Source organism: Cariama cristata, unplaced genomic scaffold (assembly GCF_000690535.1).
Source record: "Cariama cristata isolate BGI_N322 unplaced genomic scaffold, ASM69053v1 scaffold4669, whole genome shotgun sequence".
In the NCBI taxonomy this organism is placed as follows: Eukaryota; Metazoa; Chordata; class Aves; order Cariamiformes; family Cariamidae; genus Cariama; species Cariama cristata.
Window position 1 is genome coordinate 220 of NW_009637263.1, and position 26,590 is coordinate 26,809.

General features: G+C 47.3%; 1 protein-coding gene across 4 annotated transcripts; it reads left to right on the top strand.

Annotated features, from left to right (window-relative positions):
• Positions 1–7,314: 7,314 nt before the first annotated feature.
• ARNT (aryl hydrocarbon receptor nuclear translocator) lies at positions 7,315–26,444 on the top strand. 4 transcript variants are annotated; one of them, XM_009708225.1, is made up of 22 exons: positions 7,315–7,424; positions 8,722–8,766; positions 9,999–10,043; positions 13,301–13,345; positions 15,830–16,043; positions 16,205–16,418; positions 16,502–16,567; positions 16,681–16,780; positions 17,209–17,274; positions 17,720–17,805; positions 18,238–18,314; positions 18,488–18,622; positions 19,086–19,160; positions 19,957–20,108; positions 21,838–21,948; positions 22,154–22,232; positions 22,627–22,750; positions 23,378–23,477; positions 24,131–24,281; positions 24,513–24,675; positions 25,134–25,285; positions 25,863–26,444. In XM_009708225.1, exons 1-22 carry the CDS (start codon positions 7,315–7,317, stop codon positions 25,950–25,952), a joined length of 2,400 nt encoding a protein of 799 aa, XP_009706527.1. In that variant the 3' UTR covers positions 25,953–26,444. The 4 variants fall into 4 exon arrangements, with proteins under 4 accessions (XP_009706527.1, XP_009706528.1, XP_009706529.1 ...); XM_009708226.1 differs by lacking the exon at positions 16,502–16,567 and having other exon boundaries at positions 25,863–25,952; XM_009708227.1 differs by lacking the exon at positions 16,502–16,567 and having other exon boundaries at positions 24,137–24,281; positions 25,863–25,952.
• The last annotated feature ends 146 nt before the right edge of the window (positions 26,445–26,590 follow it).

Here is a 26,590-nt window from a genome sequence, read left to right on the forward strand (position 1 = left end):
GTCAGGTGGCAGAAACTTTTAAAGGAGGCACTTCATTGAGTGGCAGGCTATTCTGGAAAGAAGGTAAGCTGGAGGTGGAGAAGGAGGTAGGGTGTGAGCCTGTTATGGTGGGGAGGAAGGCGTTCGTGCTCGTCTCTGCTCCCTGAGCTTCAGCAGTTGGCGTGGGCCCTCGCATGCCTGGTCCGGTGTACCTGGTGCTGGGGTCTGGTTTCCATCATCGCCCTCCCAGGAGGGAGCAAGCACTAGTGGAGCTCGCTTGCTTTTGTTGTCCTTAATGGTTTATGTTGGTTTTAGACCCTTTTTTTTCCCTCTGTGTTTCGTTGAGGTTTTCTTAATTAGCAACAGACAAAATGCGATGCGCTGTTTTGAAAAGGGTTTGTTAAAAGTCTCCTCTCCACCTCTTTTTAAACTGCTAAACTCAATAGCTGGTGCATAACCAAGGCCGTGAGTGTATGTCGGCAGAGAGCAGGCTATTCTTTCAACTTTTGCTCCCTGAGGTTGATAACCAAGGGGTGACTCCCGGTTTGAAGGAAGCTGGAAGTTGATGATATCTGATGCTTGCTGAATAAATCGAATCTTTCAGGCGTGATCAGATTTCTGGCTAAATTGCTCTGCAATTAGTATGTATCTGGAATAATCCAGTGTCTGTGAAGTTGTAACAGACTTACAACATGGTGACTGAGATCAGAATTTGAGCTTCTGTGTGTTTTGGGTTGTTGTTTTTTTTTGGCTTGTGGTTTCTGACTATTCTTGCTTGTGGCTTGAGGCTGGCAAGGTCTTGGGTTGTGTGACGTGTTCAGGTTTATTGAGGATTGTTTAATATAACTTCTAAAGTATGACTTTTTTTTTCGTTCTAAGGATATAGGAAGCTTTTGTGGCTTAAAATATTGAGAAAACATGTTGGGTCACTTGTCTGTGGTGATTCTGAGGCAAGGGTGCAGAACTGGTGTCTGGAAGTACGTGGTTGTGGTTTCACATAATGATCTGAAATTCTTCAGCAATCAGAAGTTAGAGGTGGTGTGTTAGAAAGAACAAGAATTCCTGATTCAGCTTAGCAAAAACTTATCTGAAATGGAAACTGTCAAAGGTTGTGATCCCATCTTGCAGCAGAATATGCTTTTGGCTCTCAGCAGCATCCCATGAAATACTGAGATTTTTCCAAGTAGTAAAATCTTAGTCATGTGTATTGGTGGTGTTGTGGGCTTGATCGGGAAGTTCATTTCTTCTCCTGCCAGCATAGTGCTAGATCAAGGTTTCACAGTTTGGCGGACGAAGGATGCATAGCTAAATGTAAAACAGAAAAAAAAAAAAAATGCTGCTGCTTGGGGTAAGAATGGAAAATGTGTGTTATGAGCCAGCTCTGTAAGGATCCAGTGAACGAGAAAGGAAGATACTCGTGGCTTTAAACTGTTAGTGTATTGGAAAGTGTTTATGTAAGTGTATGTAACTGTGGGCAGACTGACCAATATTAGCTTGGCCCTTTTAAACAGAGGGGGGAAATACTTACAGTGTGCATAGGCGTTATATACATAGAGATTGTTGCTAAAATAAATGTGACTTGTGAAAATTCTTCTTTAGAAGCTGGGTTCTTCTTTCCTTGATGTTGAAAAACGGACTGCAGGGCTCCAGTGAATACTGGATAATGCCCCCAAATATGATGAATGGCCTCGCAGCTTGAGCAGGCCGTGGCGAAAGATGGGAAAACTGAGAACAAAAATGAGTTGGAACTTACTTTAAGTGTTCACTGCAGCTTGTGCTCAGTGTTATGCCATCCTGGGCCTTCTGTCCTTCCTCAAAATGTGATGCCGGCAAAGCAGGACACCTCAGAAACCTGCAAGAGAGTTGGATAAAGCACCTCCCCTTTTTCAGATAAGCTTACCCAAAAATAAATCTGCAAAACCTTTCCGCTCCCTCGTCTTTCCGAGGGTGAGGTGAGCCACTGCACAGTTTACTGTCTTACTTAACTGAAAAAGACTTAAATTACGAAGAGTGCTAGATTGAAAGCTTTCAGTTGTACCAATTTAAGCAAGTTTTGTGTTGTTAAAATCTCCTGGTTAGGACTGAAAAGCAAATAGCATCCACTAACTGGGAGGAGATATGAGGAGGGATTAAAAAAAAAAAAGTGGCTTGCCTTACTTGTGTTACTTTACAGGTTTTCGTGTTAACTTGGATTATTAGGACGCTTTTAGCGCTGACTGGCTGAATATATGATTGGTCAGCTTCACTTCAAACACTTAATTTTATGAATGTGTGATTTCAAACACTTGAAAATGGAAGACGCATTCTTTTCTATGTTTTTTTTTAGTTAATTTCTGTGATCCTTGGAGAAGGTTCCCATGGGGATGAAAGCACTGAGCTGGCATTGCATGGGAAGCTCAAACAACCTAAAAAAACCCCTCCACCTACTTAAAAAATAAATCTCTTTAACTTACCTGAGACACAGAAATTGAGACACTTTGTAAATACCAAGCCATCTGCGCTGCTCAGAGCAAAGCCGCCTAGTTGTGAGTGAAATGCCAGTATTTGTTGAAGTAGTAAGTACGCTGGTTTATCTTGGCAGCCGTTATCTGCTCACAAACCTGCTCTAAACTTCCTTGGCTTTTTGGGGAGCTCACTAATGGTTAAGTTTAAACTAAATCTTGCTATGCTAAAATGCGCTGGCTGATACTGAGCCTGGTGAACAACCATATGCTGAAAGTCTCTGCAGCAGGAACCACCATTTTTGCTGTGCTTCGTACAGTGCCTGGCTGGAGTAGACTGAGCGGTACCATAAAAATGCATTTAAGAGCTACGGCAGGCCCATCTTGTAAATCACAGTTTTGAATATTTTCTGTGACTTTATTTCTGAAGCTTTTTCACTGTGGAGATGCCAGTAGTTGCAACAGAGCCCTTCCCAGGAGAGCTGGGCTGGAAGCCTGGCTCTCGAGATGACATTCCCTTAGCGATCGTCCAGCCTATTCTATTCTGGGTCGAACTGTTGGCTGAATTGTGGTTGTGCTTGCAGATTTATATTCAGTTACAAATGAGGATCCGTAATTTCTCTGCGCTGTCTCTGCTTATCTCTTCTGGCCTTAATTAGATTTAACACATGTTCAAGGCAAGCGGGGATTGATCCTGGAAAGGGCTGGAACAGAGACCCAACAAGGATATTGCTTGTTGCAGCAGCGACTCTATGAAACCTCCCCTGCCCTCTGAGAAAGATCGACTTTTAGCAGCAGGTCTGACTTTTGAAGAAACCACTTTCAAAACGAAAACAAAGAGTTGCTCTGTTGCTCTCAACATTGATTGTTTTCAAGGAATGTGTTCACTGCTTCTTCTCTTATTTTGGAGTAGCTGAACAATGTTGTTCTCACCGCTTTGGATATCAATATGTTGAGTCAGAGCTAAGCATCCTGATATCTGGGAACTGCTAGTCACTGCTTTGAGCAACTTTGATCAGCAGCTTTCCCAGTGACCATAGCTTTAAGTTGCGAAACTGATGTTTCGTAGGTTTTACTGTACCAGGCTTTCTTAGAGTCAGTTGAGTCCATCAACTGGGTCTTCGGCTTGGGTTGCCTCTGACTGCTAACGTCTTGCCTTTTACACTTGGAGCCGGTGGCTTTCAAACGCAGCTGTGGAGGGATTTCTGTGAAGTGAGTGCTTTTCTGATGACGGGCATCTGGGCCGGTGGATTTACCGAGTACGTGTGTGCACGGGACGCCCTCGTCACCAGCCGTTTGTCGTGTGCAAAGCCTTCGGAGCTGGTGTTGGTAGGTTGGCTTCTATCAATTCCACGCTGACCTCAGTATAATATTGCTATACATGTTTGGCTTGGGGGGAGAAACGGGGGCTTTGAAAGGAAGCTTTGCATTTGTGTGAGTGTCCTAGAAATTCTGGAGGGTGAAGAAGCTGGATCCCTTCCCATCCCATCTGCGTGCCCCATGCTCTCCCTGTTTTTGGGGTGAGGATGTGGTAGAGAGAGTGGGTTGTGTGAAAGGGTACATAACCATTTTGATGCTCTCTCTCAGTATGCAGAGCAAAATATTACCGGTTCACATTGCTGCATCTCAAGATATTTTATGGCCTTCCACTTGTGAAAGGGCACATTGTACCACGAGAGGGAAATGTTTCCAAGTAGGAGGCTGACGCACGAGGTGAAGGGCTTTCATCGTGAGATGCTAGTCCACGCAGTAGGCTCCTTCAAAGAAGCAAAGGCTCCGATGAGGCCTTTAAAAACAAACAAAGATGCCCTCCCTCCCCCTCAACCCTATTTAAAAGTTGATTTGCAGAGGAACAGCACAGTGTCACTTCCTTCCCCTGCCTGAAAGCGGAAATTCTTCGCTCCATAATAACATGATTATCTGCTGTGCTCCAGAAACTTTATTTCTGTTCAGACCCTGGTGTTTAAATACATACGTTGGAAAGCCACACGCTCCTGAGGAAAAAGAATAAATCTTCTGACCTGGTTTACTTGTGCTTGAGGCAGTGTTCCACTAAACAAAGACCTTTGATATCAGCCCTTTCTGCGCCTTGGGACTTCACTCGGAAATAAGGGAAGGGGCACAGAGGTGTCCAAGCGATCCGAAATTGAGCGGAGAGGAGATGGGAAAGGTCTGTGGTCCCAGGGTGGAGGATGGAGTGTGAGGAAGGCTAATCTCTGTTTATTTTAAGTGCATCGCATCAGCTGACTTGACTTTATCGCATAGGGACCGATTTCCCGGCAGAGACCTTATGTATTCACATGTTGAAAACCACTAGCTTCAAATAATCTTCTGTCTTTTAAAAATCTTTGTTTCTACACCTGATTCTTTCTTCTCAAATTTTTTCGGTTTGAAACTTCAGAGAAGTCCGCATGTTTTGTTGCTGTAGTTAGTGTTGAAATGGGGTGTGCTCGCTCATGCTGTTGTTGTTGGCCCCTTCAGCTGCCAAGCATTGAGCTGGATGCTTATTCCATATTTTAATCACCCCTGGGAAATACTTTGGGCTGGCAAGGAGGAAACTTCTTCAACAATGCCAGCTGCTCGGAGGAAAACAAATTGAGCGGTAATAGAGGCTAGCAATATTATGGTGGTAAAAGTTTTTGTTTTGTTTTTGGAAGAAATACCAGGAGTTTTGGAGCATGCTTTGTGAGAGTTGGAGCTGTCGCTGCGAGGCGGCTGCTGTGGTACAGCCACACCGCAGAGGTGGTTGGGCTGTTGGCACAGCGGGCGAACCGCCGTCCCGCTCTGGTAGTACTGCTTAGCTTAAACTGCTCTTGGGTTGAAATCTGCCTTCGGGAACTGTAAAAATACTTGTTAAATCCATGATGTTGAAAAGAGGGGGTTTTTCCTTTCCTTTTCTGCTGTTGGGAATACAAAAGGCTATGTTTGATGAGGTGAGAAGTGAAAACGGGCACTTTAAAAAAACTTACTATAGTATACACTCTTGTTTACTTGTTGAGCCATATCCTCATGGTCTTGGCTAAGCTAAGATTTGATGGCCTCGCAGCCTAAGCCCTGATTTGTTGCCATATTTGTTAAGCCTGACTCCGATTCTTTGCTTTGTCCCACCAATTCTGGCAGCGTTTCATGTATAAGCATCTCTGTGTCGGCGTAGCGCTTTGCTGTGGTTTGGTAACCCAAGCAACAGGCTTTTTGGTGTATGTTGGGTTGGTTTTTTTCAGTCCCCTCTGCTTTGATAAAGCAGAAGCGGTTTGTCTGCCTTCAAGGCACTCTGCGCAACTCGGTTTGCAAAGGCTGTGGTGGAGATGCTCTGGCTGGAGCGAGTGATTTGGTTGCAGGCTAGCAGTGCAGTCTAGCAGTTGGTTAGCAGCAAACTTAAAAAACCACAACCATTAAAATGAGTACAGAGCTGACTTATTTCGGAAATGTGGAAAAAAAAAAAACAAAAAAAAAAAACCAAAAAAAGCCTTATAACTTGTTTTTTTTCTCTGGTTCTGGTGCAGATCAGACTGTGTTGACGTAGAAGAACGTTGAACGTGGCTCTCCTGGCAATGTCACGACATAGTTTGAGTTTAAGCCATGCTGAGCAAGCTTTGAGCAACTCCAGAGCCTGTTATGTGTGCTCCTAAACAACTGGGATTAGGAAAAAGCCGTACTTGAGGATCGAAGAAGTAAGGCTCAGTGTCTGCTATCAAACACTGTTTTCAAATGTCATCTCTCGGCTTGCAAGGAGCAAGAAATCCCTGCTCCTGTTGGGAAGAGCTGGGAGCTGCTGGTGAAGTGTGTGGGGAGGAGAAGGGGGCATTCGCGCCGCCTGAACGCGGGCAGGGGTTCGGAGCCCAGCCTGCCCACGCAGCCGGGGAAGTGGTTCGGTGTGCGTGTGGATGTGTGGAGAGCCGAGGCGCTTTGCTTTCCTTGTGGAAAAAACCTATAATGCATAACAGGCTTGGACCTGCCATCCGACTTGTGAGGGCAGCGCGTTTGAGTTCTCCGCTTAGATGCTTCTTTCTTTCCCATATGCCATAAAGGGCTTATTTTCGCATCTCAAAGTACACTTTTTATTTTCTCAAACGTTGTATCTACGTGGAACCTCTCGTAGAAGCAGTACAGCGATATTGTGTGGCACGGGCTCTCAAGGCTCACCGATTCCACGCTTCTTGAGAGCATTCCCTGCCTGCTTCTTCTCTTAGAAAGTATCAGTTAAATTTCCTACTGCTTATGCAACTTTCCTACATGTAAAACACAAGGTTTTTAGCTCCATTGTGCTTGATGGAGGTAGTATCAGTTCTTCCCCGAAATGATGTTCGTTTGCTCTGGGAGTTGCGGAGGAGCGTAGGCAGAGACTGGTGTGATCAAGCCTGTGGTGCTCACAGGTCCCTACCGCTGAAGAACAGAAATGACTGTCTGAAAGATCATGGTTTTCAAGGTGCCTTACAAGCGTCTTGGTTAATTCTTTGTCTCTTAGATTGGGAAATAAACCCTCTTCAAGATGCAGCGTGAATGTTATTAGGCAAACTCGCAACTCTTCTCCTCCCCTTCTCTGTGCTCATGCAGCTAGCATATGAGAATGGGTTCAGCCCCTACCCACGATCGCATCAGACTCCTCCTCTCTCTGAAAAGGAGACCACATCTTCTAGTTTCGTGATCTAAGCTTTTGAGCTTATGAAAACAGCATGTGCTCAAAGCTTGAAATGGGCCCTTGGTGCAGGCTCTGGAGAGGCAGAAGATGAAAGGACGAGAAAGACACATTGCACACAATCTGTCCACATCAGATGCTGAAATGCAATAGCTTTTAATGGGAGCTATATGTGGAGAATACTCCACCCTCTGAACTAGAGGGGGCTTTGACGTAATACTGGTTTATTTTTCTTTTTTTCCACTCTCCTGTTTAGAAATGGCATCAGATGTTTCCTCGCTGGGTGCAGCTGTCAGCTCCGGGAACCCTGGACCGGGTGCGCAAGCTGGAGGAGCCATCGTTCAGCGAGCCAACAAGAGGCGTCCTGGGTGAGTGTGTGCTCGGGGTGGGGGGGGGGTGTGTGTGTGTGAAGTGTATTTTTGAGGAAGCACTGTTCTCTTGGAAGAGTGGTCAGCCTTGTGATGAGGAAACTTGTCTGCTTCTAAGCAAAGAGGAGGTGTCTGGTTCCTTCAGGTGCGCTGTATCCAGTTCGTTTACTTTGTAGTGGTATGCTTTATGCCAACCATACACATTTAAGCCAGGTCCTGTATTACATATTAAAAGAGGGGATTAAAAAGTTGAGTTGCACCTCGCAGGAGAAGAGGGTTGCTCACCAAGGACTGAGAGTGAAGCTGGAATCACTGAAGCAGGGGACCAAGCCGGCTGCTGCAAGAGAGGTGGAGGAGCAGAGAATGTGGATGTTGGGGCCTTACTCAAACCTTTGCAGCTATGCCCTCTTTGGGAGAGGGTGGGGGGGGACGTTGCAATCTGCTTGGGGTAGGCTTTTTGTTTGCTACAATTGCCTTTGCAAATTAAAAGGATATTGAGTGGCTGCTTTTAAGTTCCTTGCACAAGAAATTTCCTCTTAATTTTCAAGCTAATTAAAATCTCTCCCTGCCCCCCCCTCAGTCACTCAGACTCTTTTCTTCGCCTCCATTTGCTGATGCTTCCACTCCTGTGCAGTTCCTCCCACGCTGTCTGCTACTGGTTCCTCACACTTCATTTACAAACACGCACGGTGCTGCATCTACACGCCAGTTTTCCACCCTGAAAGGAAGCGTAGTGAAAAGCCTTTCCTCTGTCCTCCCACGTACACTTGTTAGAAATGGTTTTTTGACCCTGTTAGAGCAAACACAGTGACGTTGCCTGCTGTTGAACTAAGGACGCTAACTACGCAGGTCACCAGACTGACCTTTAACTCTTGAAGTATTTTGCCCTCTTTTTTTTTTTTTTTTTTTTTTTAAAATGCAACCGATCCAAGCTTTTGGGTTGGGAGTGCTCCATTTGTAGGCTGTTGATCGGTCCCTGGAGCGGTGAGGAGCAGTTGTGGGAGCCTGCTGGGCTTCAGATCACTGCTAGGAGATCCAGAGTTTTTGGAACAGGAGGTTGTGATGCAGTGGGTGCTCTAAATGAGCTTTCCCTCTCTTTGAACTGTTCCCTTGCTCTGTTTCTGACAGACATGTAAAGGAAGGCCCCTTCTAAACTTTGTGGGCTTTTTCACATTAGCCCCTGGGATTACTTAAGTCTTCCTTTCAGGAATCATCTGCATCCCTACAGGGACAAACCGAAGAGCAACCTGTAAAGGAGGAACCGCTTGGTTAATAATTATGTTCTTCTGTTTTTCAGGCTTGATTTTGATGATGATGGAGAAGGGAACAGTAAATTCCTCAGGTGAGCGAGAACATGGCACCCAGAAGTTTCTGTTGCATGGTCTAGGTGTGTCTGTGCATTCCTCCCAAAGATGGAGCTTGCTGCTCAAGTGGGTTTTTTCCTCTCCAGCAGTGCAGAGGGAAGTGGGGGGAGTCTGAAGGAGGCAGTGCTCCGCTTCCTTAAACTCTTCCCTTTCTCCTAGTCAGCAGTTTTTCTCCGTCTCTGCAGCTGATGCCAAAGCAAAGCTGCTGCGCACGTGGGGTCTGTGAGTTTGGAGAAGGGACTGTGGCTGGGAGGGGATCCCGTTACGCCTTTGGATGCAGTCTCCGTCTCAAGCCTCCCTGGTAGGCCCCATAGCGAGATGAAGTCAGATGAAGAAGTGAGCCCCACGAGCCTTGGCTTGAAGCGGTGTTGCAGTACTCCGTGATGATGTTGCTGTGTTCGATACCAGCATCTCAAAAGATTAAATAGTTTCCATGAGTGCTTCCAGCAATCTGCTGGTTGTTCCAGCACAGCGTTCTAGGAGCACTGCTGCTAGCCAAGACCCTGTCGATTGTAGAGAAAAATCTTCTGCCAAATAGCTTATCGGCACAACAGCGCAATGCTGAGCTTTTGTTAGGACCTCAGACACGTGTTCCTTGATTGTCATCTGTTGTAAGGATGCTTCAATTACGGAGACGGCCTCACTCCCGAGGAGTTGGCGAGGCTGGAAGTATCTCCTCTCGTGATCCATATGGAACGCAGAAGAGTTGGAAGATCTCATGTCGTTTATATGTAGTCTCGCTACATGGTTTAGGACTGGACAACTCTAATGATACTGGAAGTCCATACGTTACAGCCTTTAAGACGACGGTGGGATGGCTTTGAGATGATAATGGTCCTGATGAACGTAGGATTTACCTACCGGGATCCTTTGGATGAGGGTCTTGATTTGGGCTAACTGTCTCCGGAGTGCAATTTAACTATTTCTTTGTGTGTGATTGTGCTTAAATCACTGAGTGTGATGCCGCTGTCCTTGATATGAATGTGATGTGGAAAACATCATCAAGGTAATTAAAAATTACTAACCTGTAGTCTTTTAACTAGATAAATGAGGAGTATGGTTCTGGATTGCCTAAGCACAGCAGAGCTGACCTTTTTAACCCAGACCTTTTTTGTGTGATTTATTAAACCTTGTTCTTCTCTCGGTGTCTTTGGGAAAGAAGTAAGTGTAAACGCTTTAAGAACTCTTCTTCCTCTCCCCCTTCTCCTAGGTGCGATGATGACCCGATGCCAAATGATAAAGAGAGGTTTGCCAGGTAAGAATCTGCTGTGATGCAGTTTTTTGAAGCTTTTGGTGCCAAACCACCTTAATGTAAGAGGGATCCTGCAGCACCCTTCTAACCAAGGGTTAGGTTTTATCTCTTTGAAGGAAGGTGCACCAAAGGATCCAGACATTTTCCTTGATGTTTTTTGGACCAGTTCGTTCTGAGTGTGATGAAATTGTGTTCCTCGTTTTCAACACTTCTTTCAGCTGTTGCCTTGGACTCTCATTCGTTTCTCTTGCTCAAGAACCTTGCAGAGATACAAATTTCATGCTTAGTTCAAGTTTTACTTAAACAGGGTTTCCTGGCAAATGTTGTGGTTTGTGTGTTTTGTGGGGGAGTTAGGCAGAAGCTTTCTCTACAAGTGGGGGATCTCGTAGAGATCAAAGTGTGCAGTAACATTATAGGCAATATTTTGACTCTGTTTACTTGTTGGTGTCTGAAAGTAGCTCTGTACCATCTAGTACTGGGACTGACCTCATGGTATTTTTACAGCTTTCTGAAGCCCATGGAACTCAATTTAAATATTTCATGGGTTTATTTTGTGCTGATGAGTAATGTTTTTGCCAGAGTGAGGTTCTCCTCTGTATGTTCCGAGTGCTGTAAATTCCAGGCTGTCCCCTCAGCACGAAGGCCCATCATGCCATGTCTTGCTGAGAGATAAAATAAGCAGATACAGAATAATGGCCAAGATGCTATGCTTAGTGGCTTGTCTTAAGGAGGGGTCTGACTTTAGAAGTTCCTGAAATTGGAGTTAAAATTCAAGGGATTGAAGACATTGGGGAGAGGACTGCCCAGCATGTTGTGTCAAGGAGCCTGAGGGTCAGCAGGGCAGATCACATCGCAGGGTGAGCCAGGGATGATGTTGGGTGCAGGGACCTTTCCCCATGAGTTCGATGAGGTCCTGAACAAAACTAGTGGTCTGTTCTGTAATGTTTCAGCCAGAGCTATAAACCCGTGTCAGAGTCTCAACGCAGAGAAGCAAAAAAAATTGCAAAGCCAAAATTTCAGCTCACTGTCCTGCTCTTACCTGCCAAAGGGCTGGCAGGGGCTTCTAAGCTGGGGTTCTCCAGCTTTTTAAGTGGTTTGACTTGTTCTGAAGTCAAGCAAATTAGAAATGTGTTTGCCAGCCTGTCCTGGTTTTGGCTGGGATAGTTAATTCTCCTCCTAGGAGCTGGTACAGTGCTGTGTTTTGGGTTTAGGATGAGAATAATGTTGAAAATACACCGATGTTTTTAGTTGTTGCTAAGTAGCATTTATAAGAAGTCAAGGACTTTTCAGCTTCTTATGCCGTGCCAGCAAGAAGGCTGGAGGGGCACAAGGAGTTGGGAGGGGACACAGCCAGGACAGCCGACCCAAACTGCCCAAAGGGATATTCCATACCATACGACGTCATGCCCAGTGTAGAAACCGGGGGGAAAGCTGGCCAGGGGCTGCTGCTCAGGGACTGGCTGGGCATCAGTCAGCAAGTGGTGAGCAGTTGCATTGTGCATCACTTGTTACATATATTCTAATTCTATTGTTATTATTATTATTTTCTTCCTTTTCTGTCCTATTACACTGTCTTTATCTCAGCCCACAAGTTTTGTCACTTGTACCCTTCCGATTCTCTCCCCGATGCCACGACGGGGGGGGTGAGTGAGCAGCTGCGTGGTGCTTAGTTGCCAGCTGGGCTTAAACCACGACACAGCCCGCATCAGATAATTTGTTCCCTAATGCAAGTCATAAGCTCTAGGAACTTAAGGTATTGCAGACCCTCATAATACGTTTAAGCACTAAGATAATGCAAAATACCAAAAAAGCACATGCTGTAGGCAAGCGTTGCAGTGCTGAACAGCTTCGTGGCCCTTCAAGTTAAAGACTTTGCTACTGACCTGTGCAGTACCATAGCTGGAGTGGGGTCTTGGCTCCCTGCGAGCCCCGTTGTGGCGTGGCCTTTGATTGCCCTGGTTAAAACAGCCGTGGCAGGCGAGGAAGGAATAAACAGAGAAACAAAACAACGGGATGTCGCTTCTGAATCGCTAAGACCCAGAGCCTCTGTCTGTAGTGGGACATCAGCAGTACCTATGCGCTTCACTGTAGAGATTATGGCTTGCAATTAGCGACTCAGCTGACGAGGACAGTGGCAGGAGGTGAAGAGCAGTGGCGAAGCCGTCAGTGCAGTTAGCGTGCTGACACCCCGAATGTGGCTATATGAAAAGTGTGGCACAGCTCCTCCCTGTATCTGTGTCGCTTGGCCTGCCCGGAGCTCTCGGATCTGTTTTCCGGGACTGCTCGTATTGTGCTCCTCGCAGCTCTGGCAGCCCTCCTTTTCCAGTACATTCTTCCCTCCTCAGATGATGTGAGGCAAAACAGAGAGTGGAAGTGAACGTGACTGCTTTTTTTTTTTTTTTTAAGTACTGTACAAAAACCTGTTTGAAGTGGAAGGGTAACACAGCTGACTAATGTTAAAAACACCTCCTGTGCCCCATAAATCCACAGTTATGTTTTAGATTCTCAGCCTTTGAGAGATTGATTGCATCCCTGCCTTACTGAACACATGGGGTACCTTCTCCTTTCTTGGTGTTGGGTTTTGGGGGATTATTTGTTTTCCAAGGCAGCCAAACCTCAAGGAGGAAAACTTATCATCAGCCTCTGTAAAAGAAGGTTTGCAGATTCCTCTTCCCTGAAAACTGAAAGTGCGTGCAGGTTGGTGGGGGTGTCTGTGTGCGTTTTTGTAGACGATGCGCATAACATCTGTGTGCTGTTTGTCTAGCAGCCATCTCGGCTGCGCTGTCCTGAATGGTGTTTATGTAGCAGCATTACAAAAATGTGTGTTGTTAGCTGTGAATCTTACACTGTTTGTAGATTTTTTTTTTATCTGCTTTTCTGATTTGTTAATACTATCAAAGAGGCTATTGATTTTTTTTTTTCTTTAAAAAGAGAGTAGTTTAATGTGACTGGGACCCTAATTCCCAGTTCTGCCAGTAACCTAATCTTGCGCAGAATAATCTGCACCTCGGTTATATGTAAAACGGAGCTACCTCTTGCCAATTTTACAGTCTTGGTAAGCGTCTTAAAACTTCAAAACAACGTAGATAGCAGCCACCTGTTGAATGTGTAATGTTGCAAACTAATGACTGCTCTATGTTATGGAATTGCTCCTCTGCAAAACAGACGTGTCTGTAGGCTGGGTTTCCTAGTACATCTTCCCATTTTTCATTTCTTTAAACTTTTTCCATTTTAGCTTAGATCGCTGATTTTATTTTTAGGTCTGATGATGAACAGAGTTCAGCGGATAAGGAGAGACTTGCCAGGTAGGAGAACGGAGATTTCAAGCATGGACAAGCAGAGTATTTCCTTTCCTTAATGTTTCTCTAGGCATCCCTTCTCTTTTTTTTTTTCCCCTCCTCCTTCCCTCATCTGCTGCAGTAGAGGACTTGAAACTGAACAGACTTCTGGAAATCGCGGTGTAATTGGAATTAGGAGGGGAAAGGTATTTAGTGCCCTTGTGAGAATGTCTTTGGGGAATACACAAAAGGATTTGTTTGCCAAAGACCACAGGATAGAGCGTGGTTGGGCCATTGCTTTCACTGAGTACTGTAGCTTTGCTAACCTGTACTAAATACAGTTTCTCTTGTGCTGGATCAAGGTGCCAAATGGTTCTCGCCTTGGTAAGGTTTTGTTGCAGGAGTGCTGTTGTACTATCAAAACAGACAATAAAAAGTGTACTAGTTCAGGTTTTTTTTTCTACCCCATAAAACCTTCCAGGAAAGGTGGTTTCCTATGCATTACAGTGATTTAGGCTTACTGAAAATAGGATTTTCTTTTTTTTCCCAAGTTCCTGTTTGTAATTAATGAGGGACTGTGGCTGAAATGACCGAAGCAGTCACCTTGAGTGCTGTACCATTAATACAGAAGTACACCCAGAGAATGTGTGCGTGCAGCTGCTTGAGGTGGTGTGTTGTCAGGACTGCAGTTCTCCAGCAGCAAAACACCGGCTCTGAATATACCCCTCCCTGTTTTCAGCTGCAAAATAAAAACTGCTTAAGTCGCCATCAAGGTTTCTGTTGCTTGCCACCCACAGCTCGTTACTGCTGCAGAGCCGAGGGTCGGTAATTTGTGAAGAATGGCTTGTTTTATGGCTTGCCACCTTGCAAACTTACCCTGTAACTTCTTAGGACTGTTCCACCCTAGGCGGCTGCTTAAGCAAAGCACAGGACTAAAAAGACTGCCTTAGGTGCCAAGAATGCCACAATTCTGGTCAGTTTATTGCCTGCTGACTGGTTTTAAACCAAAAAATAACCCCCAAACACAGCCTTTCCTAACTACAGTATTGCATAGCTTAAATATTTGAGGAGATAAGGAAACCCTTGAGGTGGGGCCTGTGAATACAGCGAACAGCAGCGCTTCTCGGGATTTCTCCTCCGAGGTAGTGACCCTTTCCTCTGTCCCCAGTAGTCAGCTCTTGCTGTCACGCAAGAGCCTGTAGTGAAGAATATTAGGCAGTGGGGCAGGTAGAATGTCTGGTGGTTTCCCAGTAGCTTTTGTAGCGAAGGTAGCTTCATTTTCACACTTGAGCGTGTGAGTTTGGAGAAACTGAATTAAAGGTGAGTGTGATAATTTGGAGCACTTCTTTTTCTGACTATCAGTTTCTTGCAGCAAGGAGAAAGGTTGTTGAATGATTGCACACGCCTGGTAGTGATAAAAGCTCCATTTTTGGATTTATCCTCTTGAATTCACTTGCCTGTCTATGTTCCTTCCAACACTTTCATCGTTTCCCACTGTGTGCTTCCTTGCACCTGATCCATCCTTCTGTATAGGAAACCTGGCTTTTAAGTTCTGTTTTGAAAAACCCACCTTAGTAACCCAGTTAAACTACATATGCAGGATGAAAAGAACCAAGCCTAAACAAGTTATGTTCTGATCTCTGGGGCTGGATGGGGACCCTGTGCCCTGTGAGCAGACTTGCAGAAGGCATGTGAAGAACCTCGTTAAGGAGTGTAAGCAGGCAGCATTCGTCATGGTGCCTCTCTAGAGGTTTGTGCGCGCTGCCCAGGTGCGTGCCTGGTAGATGGTCCGTTCACGTTGGCCTTGATCTGTACAGAAATCGGGGGTATATCTGCTCTAAAGCTTTCCCTCCTGCTGTGATACTCCAAAACACTCTCGATGTAACTGAGAAGTATCTTCATAAAAGCACTGCAAGGTGAGATTCATCTGTTGTAATTTAGGTGCCCAAGTCTTAGCTGCAGCCCTGGCCTCCTTGTATGGTCGTTGGAGACGCATGGGTGTCTGAAAGGTGACGGTGGAGGGGATTTGGTTCATCCTCAGACAAACAGCGTGGGATGGGTGGGATGAGTCTTCATAGTCTGTCTGCACTAGTGCTGTTTAAAAGCCCATTTCCTCAGTAGTGAGGCGAGCAGAGACCATGGTAAAGGAAGAAATCCTTTGTCTTGCTGCAGTGCTGTGGAATTGATGGGGAAGCTTCTTTCTCTGCTAAAATAGCTTAGCCTAGCTCGTTGCCTTCACCAGATACCAGGGAACCGATGTGATTTAAAGCGAGGCTCTTGTCCGCAGCAAAGAAGGTCCAACTGTAGACTCTCCTCCTTGCACTTGTTCCTGCGTTCCTTTGTGCACGCCCAGCATGTGAGGCGCTTGTAGTCCTTCTAACTCCTGATGACCCTGATGCATCTCTGTGTTTTGCACTCTGGCCTTGTGGAAGCATTGACATGGGGAAATGGCTGAGGCTTCTGGCTCCTTGGTAACTTCCTCTTCTTCCTCTCCTCCCTGGCCTTTTGCAGGGAAAATCACAGCGAGATTGAACGTAGGCGAAGGAACAAGATGACTGCCTACATCACGGAGCTGTCGGATATGGTGCCCACCTGCAGTGCCCTGGCCCGCAAACCAGACAAGCTCACCATCTTGCGTATGGCGGTCTCTCACATGAAGTCCCTGCGTGGCACAGGCAATACCTCCACCGACGGCACCTACAAACCCTCCTTTCTCACTGACCAGGTCTTGGCTTGATGCTGCTTTGTGGGAAATACTGCAGTCGAGGGGTGTGGGGCGGGGGGTAAATTGTGGGTGGAGGAAGATGGGTGCCCAGGGTGGGTTTAGCGCGTATCACCTGCTTGGCTCTGGAATTAAGAGCACGTCTGTCTCATCTGTGAATGCAGGAACTCAAACACCTGATCCTCGAGGCAGCCGACGGCTTTCTGTTCATAGTGTCCTGTGAGACTGGGAGAGTGGTCTACGTCTCCGATTCTGTGACTCCCGTCCTGAACCAGCCCCAGTCCGAATGGTTCGGCAGCACCCTCTACGACCAGGTGCACCCGGATGACGTGGGCAAGCTGCGGGAGCAGCTCTCCACATCGGAGAATGCGCTCACAGGTAAAGCAGCCCGGGAAGGGGCTGGCGGGGGCGGGCAGTGCGAAAGCCTGCAGAGGAGTTGGATTAAAACCTTCCCTTTGTAGAAGGAACCAAACCCTGGTGCCTTCCTAACAAGGATCCTGCAGCCCCCCCTGAGAATGCATCTAAAGGTACCATTGGTGACACTTGTGTCTTGCTAGTTTCCTAATACGTTACCTGGTGCCTGTGTTGGTGAAAGGACTCACCTTGCAGCAACATCTTGGGCTTTTTCTTCTTTCTTTAGGTCGCATCCTAGATTTGAAGACGGGGACTGTGAAGAAGGAAGGCCAGCAGTCCATGAGGATGTGTATGGGTTCACGAAGATCTTTCATCTGCCGAATGAGGTAACGGAAGAGATTCCCTGAGGAAATCTCATTTGAGCCTGAAGCTGAGCTCGCTCTCTAGCCTTTTCATGCTTTTATTTCAGCTTTTTTTTTTTTTTTGCTCATTCTGACACAGGCATGATATGACATGGCTGAGCTTTCCACACAGTGCTAACAGTCAAGTTTGTGAGATTTTTCTTTGCCCTAAGCTAGGACAGCTCTCGAGACTGTTGTTGTAGAAGATCCAGTTTCACGTAACAATTTGTTTTGACCCCATGTGTCACCTCCTTTGAAGTCTGTAGAATGAGGGCTTTTCACTTGTGTGATGGAGACTCAAAGGTTCATACTTGGTTATGGAGTGCTTCCTCTTATTCAAGATTGTCAAATTGTTTTGATGTTGACCAAGAAAGATAAAAGCCCTTCCCCTCGCATTTCTAATTCTGGTACAGGTGTGGCAACAGCTCGGTGGATCCAGTCTCTGTAAATCGTCTCAGCTTCATGAGGAATCGCTGCAGGTAAATAATACGAGAGTTGTGGGCGAGCACACTGCGTTGCTAGGAACAAAAGGAGCTACAGCTCCGTCATCAGAGTGGTGGGGAGTGTGTGTAGGGTGAACTAGTACGGCTCATACAAGAGTTTGGTTCCTCTACCACTATGTTGATTGAGGAAGGTAATCCTAGGGAAGATTAATCTTTATTCCAAGATTGGATTTGAAGTCAGTTTAACACCACGTGTCCTTTACACTGTTGTTGTTGGCCTTTGCTGTATGTTGTCCTGTTTTAATTTGAAATCGAGATAGGTTCCAACCTATCCTGTTCTTGAACCTCTTGCATTTGTTAAGTCTTTGTTCTTTTTTTTACCCTGAAGGTGTTCTGTGGAAGCTTTTTTAAAATACAAGCAGAAACTTTGCCTCGCCTTGGTTTAATTTATAGCACAATCAGGCTGTTTCTCTCTCCCAAGGAATGGCTTAGGTGCAGCAAAAGATGGCGAACCTCACTACGTTGTGGTGCACTGCACGGGTTACATAAAGGCCTGGCCCCCCGCAGGTAATGACTTAGCTGAAGTGCTTGGTTGTGGCTGTTTTTAAGAGCACATGGTCTAAACTTGTTCACTTTATGAACTGAATGTGCCAGCAAATGCTTTGCAAATCACTTTTTCTTATTTTAAGATTGAACTGATTTTTGCAGATGCTGGATCAGTGTCTCTGGGCAGCAGAGATACTGTAGAGGATGAAAATAATATTACACCATCTGATATGCTAGCTTGTGCTGAAGGTTACAGAGCTCTTTAACCCTTCTGGTGAAAAAAGGGAGGGGGAGGCAACTTAATTTACCAAATTCCTTCATGGGGAAGAATATTGAATTACAAAACAGGGCAGAGAGATGTAGTGAAGGCAGAACTGCATGTCTTTTTTCCTCTGAAATTGGCAATTTTTCCTGTATTAACTTTGCTGGAATTTTTTGGCACTCCCCTCTCAGGTGTTTCACTGCCTGATGATGACCCGGACGCTGGCCAGGGCAGCAAGTTTTGCCTCGTGGCTATTGGCAGGCTCCAGGTGGGTAGCATATTTCGATGGTTCAACATTGCCTTGTCCTAAAAGTCCACAGAGTTAAACTGTTCTGTCTGAAGGTGTTTCCCAGTTGCCAGAAATCCGACTGCAGGGCTGGCTGCTCAGGAAAAAGCAGCTCTCGCAAGATTCGATAACACGGTACCTGTCTTACCTTGCAGGTCACTAGCTCACCCAACTGCACAGACATGAACAATGTTTGTCAGCCAACAGAGTTCATCTCCCGACACAACACCGAAGGCATTTTCACCTTCATAGATCACCGTTGTGTGGCTACGGTTGGCTACCAGCCGCAGGTGAGAAAATGGTAGGAGCTTTCTAAGAAAGAACTGCTGTTTGAACTTACTTTTCCTTCCTCCCTCTCTTGTGCATCGTGGCCCTGCTTGTCTAACGGATCTGATAAAACGATGCCCAGGGCCTAAACCAGACATGTTTCTTCTCCACCAGTTGCTTTTTCGTGTGCTTTTCTAAGTGCTTTGATCATTGGAAGGATGGGTGGCTCTGGATTATGTCTAATGTCAATTAAGATAATTTTTGCCTCCATTTGAGTTAGAGATCAAACGTTAGTCAACTGCTGTGGTGCTTTCTCCTTAAAATACAGCACGCCAGTTCCTGTACTTGGTTTGTGTAACAGTGATTTGGTGGGAGGGGGAGCAGTAACTACCTGCCCAAAGTGGAATTAATAAGGCAGACCTGAAAGAGACAGTCTGCCTGCCAGATGAACTCACTTAATCTTACTCCCAATTCCTTTAAAATTAGGAACTTCTGGGGAAAGACATTGTGGATTTCTGCCACCCAGAAGACCAACAGCTCTTGCGGGACAGCTTTCAGCAGGTAAAACACTTTAGCTACCACTTTGCGTGCGGTGTGGTATTCAGATTGAAATCTGTCTTGGTGCTTGCAAAGCAATGAAATTAATTGGAAAACCAAGAGAAAAATAAACCTTAGATATTTCTCCTTTGCCCAATGGCAGAGAGTTACAGATAGTCATGTAACTGTAAATGTGCAAAACAAAACAGAAGCATCTGATGTCTAACTCTTGAATTCATCCTCTGGCTGCTAGTCCGGTCTGCTTTTAGGGCCAGAGACGTGGCTACAAAGTGCCTACTTGAATGTCATGCTTCTGTGGCTGAAACACTGGTTCATCTCTAGGGCCCAGCCCAGTGCTGCAGAACTCGAAATGGATGTGGTTTGCTTGCCCTGTTGTCATTACTCTTATTTCTGAGGGCGTTGGACTTGTGGCAGGGCAGGTAAGACTGCCCCTGTGCTTTCATGACTCCAGAAAGTAGCTGCTCATATCCATTTGTCCAGATAGTTGGAATCGGAAGCAACAGCATGTGCTTCATTTACTGGAGGCTTTTTTCATACATCTCACCAATGCAAAGAGATAAGAAAAGCGAAAGCCAAAAAGGGGATGTTAGATTCCCCTCCCCTGTCATTCAGGAATCGAGCTAGCATAAGGGAATAGCGGCAGTACCATTTAGTTGGGGAAGACTAAAATACGGTCTTGCAGGCTTTGAGGCGAAGGGCCATCACGAGGTTTTGGTGGGGGGTGGCTTGTGCTCAGAAGCAGGTTGCTCTTCAACACCTTCTTTTATCAGGTACTACTGATGGCATTACGTTTTTTTAGGTGGTGAAGTTAAAAGGCCAGGTTCTGTCAGTCATGTTCCGATTCCGATCCAAAAACCGGGAATGGCTCTGGATGAGAACCAGCTCCTTTACCTTCCAGAACCCCTACTCGGATGAAATTGAGTACATCATCTGTACCAACACCAACGTCAAGTATGTACATGGAAATGACTTGCCAACCACCAGTGATAGCACACAAACCTGACGGGACCTTGTCCCAGAATAACCAGCAACACAGAACTGCGGGAGCTTTGGCTTCTCCCCCTCGCCAAGCTTCCCATCGATTTGCATAGGCCCTGGAGAAGTTGCTAAGTCCCGTGAGCACTCTTTTCCTGGGCCGTGGCAGGCGCTGGAGGACTGTAAAGTGCAAGAAATTTGATTCCTTTGGCTGCCTGGGCTGTATGGCTTAGCAAGCTGCCAAAGTTCAGCTCCAGCAGTGCCTTTTTTAACTCTGGTTACTGGAGCAAGTCTCCTGGCTGTGTGTTTGCACTCGGAGCTAATATTAGCGAAGTCTGCCTTTGAATGTAGCTCTTGGACTGCTGTGACCGTCCAGGGGAGCAGCTAGTCTAGAGTGGTTTTTCATGTGAGCAAGACTGTCTGCAGCTGATGGTAGGAAGTAAACAATTTTCTTAGTGCTGTAGTTTGTCCTTGGGCTCAGAAACAAGCTCCAGTGGGGAACTGCTTTCGTTGCTGTTCTCTTCTTTTCCTTCTCTTGGCTATTCTAGTGGGCTGGTGCATCTCCTTTGGGAGGGATCGGAGCTGCTCTCTCTTCCCACGGGTCAGCTCCAGGCCCCTTACAGAACAGCAGCAAGTGAAATAAAGGGAAGGAAAAAAAAAAAGTGGCTGCCTGGGATTCATAACTGCAGGCTTAGTGGGTACAGCAGATGGAGTCTCTCCTGCCAGGCAGCAGAAGGCTAGATTCCTTGTGGGAAAGTGAAAAGCCAGGATTTTTTTGCAGTGAGGAGAGATCTGAGAGTGCAGGTAGCACTTCTTCCCTTCCTGCAGCTGGCAAGCTGATGCTTTCTGATGAGAAAGTATTAAGACTTGAGCAGTGACAAATCCCTCTGTCTTTAAAGAGCTGTGGTGAGTGTGGGGCTGAAATCTGACACAGATCTGAGGCTGTAATTCCTGTCCCGGTGTTAGAGATATCTCTTTGAACTCATTCATTCCACACACATCCATTCTCACATCCATACTACACCTTCTAAAAGCACTGCGTAAGTTCAGACCAGGGAAGCAGCAATCTGTCTGGTGGTGTTTGAGATGCGTTTTGTCTATGTGCATCTTTGCGAGGTTATCTGTATTGTTTCCTCTTTGAGATCAGGTACTGCTGAAGCAGCAGCTTGCAAAAGAACTGTCGAGAAAACGCTGGATTTTTATTCCTTTCTTGTGGGAGTTGAACCTTAACTGACTTCTGACAGTTAACAGAAGAGCATAAAGAACTCCACCAATGTCTTGGGCTTAAAACCTAGAACTGCTGGTGGTCTCTGCAGGCTCCAGCTCTGGAGTGTCTGACATAGAGCTGAATGGAAAACCTTGGGGGTTTTTAGGTTCCTACAGCCTTTGCTTGTGCTTTAAGGATGATGCAGATCTGACCGTGCTCCTGGTGTAGGTTATTTATTGCTCCCCTGCTCAGTGACTGAGTGGGAGGGGGCAGAGCCCTTTGGCTCACAGCCGTTAGCATTATATGACATGACAGCCCCCCCTTTCAGAGACCACGGAAACCGAGTGGAAGGATCCTTCACTCAACCAGGTTTTGCAAAAGCAAAGCTTCCAATCTTCTCTGAGACAGGCGTGCTCTCCTACACGCAGTAGCCAAGTGTTTGCTTTCATTTGGTATTTTTTAAATACATTTTTTTTTCTTTCTTTCTTTACTTTAAAGGAACTCGAGCCAGGAGTCTCGGCCTGCCCTGTCGAACTCAATGCAGAGGCCCCAGCTGGGGCAGAGTGTCAGCCTTCCCCTGGAGATGGGCACGGCACAGCTGCCCTCAAGGTCAGGAGGTGCTCAGCTCCTTTTACCATGCCTCCCTTGCTGGTTCTGCCCTCCTGTCAAATAGCCTTCCTACCCAAACTTTCCTCTCTGCAGCAATGAACTCCTCTGGGCTAGTGAATCATTGGTGTAACCACAGAGTATCTGTTCCCTTGGCAATCGTTTTTAGCAGCCAGTGTTCTCCTGTTACAGACACTTTCTATTTTAGGCAGCAGCAGCCGCCACAACAGACAGAGCTGGAAGTGGTCCCAGGAAGAGAGAGCCTGTCTGGTTACGACCACTCGCAGGTAAATCAATAGGGGTTTCGGTTACCCTTACATTTATTATCCTGCCTTTATTTAAATTAACTTTTGCTGAGATTTTAGAGGTGGCCACACAAGATTGATTTGAGGCTACTGAGAGTTTGGAGAGGAATGTGTTCTGCCTTTGTGTTTTCTGGATCTCCTTGCTCGATTCTGATCTGCCCCTGTGGTATTCTCCCCGCTATGCCCACGTCGATGCTGCTGGCCCTAAATGGCCACGCTGTCCTGATTAAAATACGCAGGAGTCCAGAGAGCAGCCCAGCCTCTTGCGTGCGAGGTCTTTGCCTGCAAAACCCTCAGCTGTTCTCCGTGCTGCCTGCGAGGCCGCTGACTTCCTTAGTGCTGGGGCACTGACAGCTCGCATTTATACCTGCTCCAGGTTCCTGTTCAGCCTGTGACTGCTGCCGGCCCAGAGCACAGCAAGCCCTTGGAGAAGGCAGAGAGCCTTTTTAATCAGGAGCGGGACCCAAGGTTCAGCGAAATCTACAGCAGTATCAATACAGGTAGGGAGTGCTGGGCTCCGAGACGTGGCCGGGGGCACATCACGTGTTTATCTGATTTCAGCTTCGATCCAGGTGCTCTTTGCTCTTTCCTAAGTCCCTCAGAGGAGTTCTGGGTGCAGAGGCTCAGCGTGACTGTGTTGTGGCAGCCCAGGTCTTGCAGAATAGCACTGATTTTTGACACCGGGTGGATAATTCCTGTCTATGCTTATACGCTGCTGTGGCAGTGAATTGTCCTGCAGCCAACGCTTCGCTGGAGAGGTGTGAGGAGGGGGTGGGTGATAAGGTGTCTCTTGCTCTGTGTATTACTGCCTGCCTTAGCCTAATCCTTCGTGTTTGTCCCCAGAGAGCAGTTCTGTGCGTTCCTAGTCTGAGCACGGAATGTAGTGGATGCTCTAACCCCAGAGGACCTTAATGCGAAGTTTATTAGAAAATGGAGAGAAAATCAAATTAAAAAGGCTTTTACAAAACCATCTGGAGTCCGTGTCTGGATAAGGGCCAGTCACGTTTGATGCTTTGGCTCAAAACAGTCTTCCTCCACGCAGGCACGCCTCTCGCAACTGGTTCTCTGTCCCTGTTCCTGCTGCTGAGACATTCTCAGCCCTAAAGTGAATCAACCTCTCTCCACAGACCAGAACAAAGCCATTCCTGCCAGCACAGTGCCTGCCAACCAGCCCCTCTTCACGCAGGGAAACACTTTCACCCCATCACGACCTGCTGAGAACTTCAGGTGAGGCTTCCTGTGCTATTCATTGAATGGCCTCACGTTAATTTTATCTTGTCTGGCAGTTGTTCCTGTTCCGTTTGTGTGTCCTTCTGCAACAGCTGAATGTTCCCAGCCTCTCTCTGCGTGGCAGTGATTGTCCATAAATGTGTTGCTATGTAGCGTGCACAGAAAATACAGGGGGGACCCATCCGGGCATCAGTTTCTTTGAGGGCTGGGGGCGAGAAGGGCTCCCGCACCCCTGCTCTCCTGCCTGCTGCTGCTTTGCTCCTGGTCAGAGGCGCAGGAGCTTTGAGGCTGTGCACAGAGTCAGGACGGCCTTTCCTCTGCTGTGCCAGTCCTTGCCCTCATCTTCACCTCCCCAACTACTGCCTCCATTCCCTGATATCCCTCTGCTTTGTTGCTTGTCTGCAGGGTTGCTATGCTTAGACCGAAGCCCAGGAACTGAGCTGGGTGAGAGTAGCCTTGCCCACAAACCCAGCAGCTCCTGCCAGTGGTGACCACAGCAGGGCAGCACGATGGGCACTGGCACGTGAGCAAACTTACTCCATGTTTTTGGGCTCGTTTCCGCCCACTGATAACTTGCAGGGATGGTGTTTGTGCCGCTTTGTCCTGTCTGTGATACCTGGTGTCCTAAGAGTGCCTCTTCTCTCTTCCAGGAGCAGCAGCATGGTACCTCCTGTGAACATTATTCAGCAGCAACCCTCATCAGCGGGACGGATCTTAGCGCAGATTTCACGCCACTCCAACCCAGCTCAGGTCAGCGGAACCAACTGGGCTGCAGGGACACGGCCAGCATTCACACCCCAGGTAGCAAAGCCTGAACCCTTGGTGCAGGCCCCGAGGCCCCGCTGCATTGCAGACCCTTCTCGCCATCATGAATCCACCCGCTTTAACTCTCTAGCTGAGTGATGGAGCAGTGCTCTGTGCCCCTATGCTTTCTCCTTTGGGGCCAGGCCACCAAATTCTCACCCTAGCTAAGACAAGCTTCAGAATAAATGCGTCTCTCCTCTTCCTCTCCTGTTTCTTGCTCTCTTACAGCAAGTGGCGGCATCCCAGACGGTGAAGACTCGGCCCCCTTCCTTCAGCATGGGGACCTTCCAAGGCACCCCGTCCTCCTTCAGCCCCATGACAGCACCGGGCTCTACGGCTTCTCCTACTGGGGCTGCTTACCCGAACCTTGCCAGCCGTGGCACGGGCTTCAGTGAGTAGGGCTTGGGGTGCTGGGGAGGTTGGGGTGGCAACAAAATCCCCTCAGAGGAAAGCTGGGAGTGTCAGTCAGATACAGCCTTGGTGTGATACGTTCTCCATCGTTTTCTTGTGTATGTTGGGAATGCGCGAATGTAGAGAGCACAGCTAAATCCCTGCTTTGGCTAGCACTGCCTCCATCACCTTTAACCGTCGTCCCACCGCGAGGCTCCAGAGCAGAGGAATTTTTGACCCGTTTTGAGGCTGACTGGGAGGAAGTAGATGCCCTGTGGATGGGCACTGACAAATGCCTTAAGGCATGTGACCATTTAGTGGCTTTCCTGGAGGGGAGGCCTTACCCTGTTACCAGTAGGCACCACACAAGGAGCTGGGCGCTTCCCAGTCCCGTTAAAGGTTCCTAGAAACCACAGCCCTTACCAGGAATGGTTTGCTGACTCGTTCTCTGTTGAACAGCTGCGGAGGCAACGCAGACCCCCGCCCCGTTCCAGCCGCGGGCAGCCGAAGGTGTGGGGATGTGGCCGCAGTGGCAAGGACAGCACCACGGCCCAGCGTCCGGGGAGCAACACGTGCAGCAGCCGCAGCCAAGCCAGCCTGAGGTCTTCTCAGTAAGACGGTGCTTTTTTAACCTCCCGAGCGAGGACTGGCGTGGGCCAATCTTGTGGGAACGAATGGGCTTTGCTTCCCAAGCGTGGGCAGCTGGCTGATGCGCCGAGTGCTTGTCCTTCTTTTGTAATGTCTGGTGAGGTCTCAAACTTGTGAATAACCCGATGGAGCTGAAACTGGAGGGGAGAGGGCAGAGAGGCCTCGGCTGGACTGGCTTTGTGTCTTGGACCGTTGGCAGGATCAGTGTGAAACTCTACCAGCTTCACAGTTAAATTAACCCTCCTAGCTCTGAAAATAAATAACAAAAAAGCCAAACAGCCCCTCCCCAATCCAAAACTCTTGAGAGTTTGTACTCTTCTTGCGACTTGCTGCTCCCTGCTTTCAAAGGAGCCGGTGCAGTCACTGCTTAGGCCTTAAACTTTGCTGCTCTCCTGCAGCCTGGGACACAACCCCTGTGTGCCCTTGGGAGGGGAGGGGCCCTCTCCCTACGCAGTACCTGCTCTGGCAAACTCCTCCGTCACTAAATTACTGACGCGATAGTTGAGTCCAGGTACTAACTCTGCCCTTGTATCCTCGCAGGACATGCTGACAATGCTGGGAGACCAAGGACCCAACTACAACAGTGAAGAGTTCCCAGAGTTGAATATATTCCCTTCTTTTTCAGAATAAAATAAGCCCTAGGGGAAGCAAATCATAGCTATATATAATATCCATGTGTAAAGAAAAACACCTAAGTCTTTTTTTCAAAGACTGCTGAACTTTTCTAAACACTTCCTACCTTCTGGAGGCGAAACTCTGCCCAACAGCCTGGAGGATGAATTGGCCGTGCGGGAGGAAGATGTTGGGGCTTTGGGCACCTCCTCCGTGCGACGCTGGCAGCGGGGGACTTGTTCGCCTGGAAGCTTCAGGACTCGAGCACTGCGAGAGCAGCTGCGCTCATTGACCGAAGGCCCCGTGTTTCTGGAGCCGCTCCCGAGCGGTTTTCGTTCTGCACGCTGGGTCGGTCGGAGGGATCCCTGTCTGGATTACAGACAGCCCCTCCAAACTTACAAAGTGGCTTTTACTGTTTTTATTTCAATCTTCTATACCGTGACTCTTTTTCTATAAAACACAAAAGTATTGTAACTTTTTAAATATTGGAAGAAACTCTTCCAAGCGTTATAACGCAATTCTGGAGGATGCTTGCGTAAGAATCCTTGTCGTAAGCCGACTTTCTCGTGGGAGGAAGCTTGGCCGTCCTTGGAGGGTTGTTACCGCGTCTCCGGTCTGGGGTGCTTTATTTAGGGATTCCCGTGTCGGCAGGCCCC

Coding starts and splice junctions, on each gene's coding strand:
- ARNT (XM_009708225.1), top strand. CDS start 7,315: ATGGCATCAGATGTTTCCTCGCTGGGTGCAGCTGTCAGCTCCGGGAAC. Junction 16,781..17,208: donor TCTTTCATCTGCCGAATGAG/GTAACGGAAGAG, acceptor ATTCTGGTACAG/GTGTGGCAACAGCTCGGTGG. Junction 23,478..24,130: donor CGACCTGCTGAGAACTTCAG/GTGAGGCTTCCT, acceptor TCTCTCTTCCAG/GAGCAGCAGCATGGTACCTC.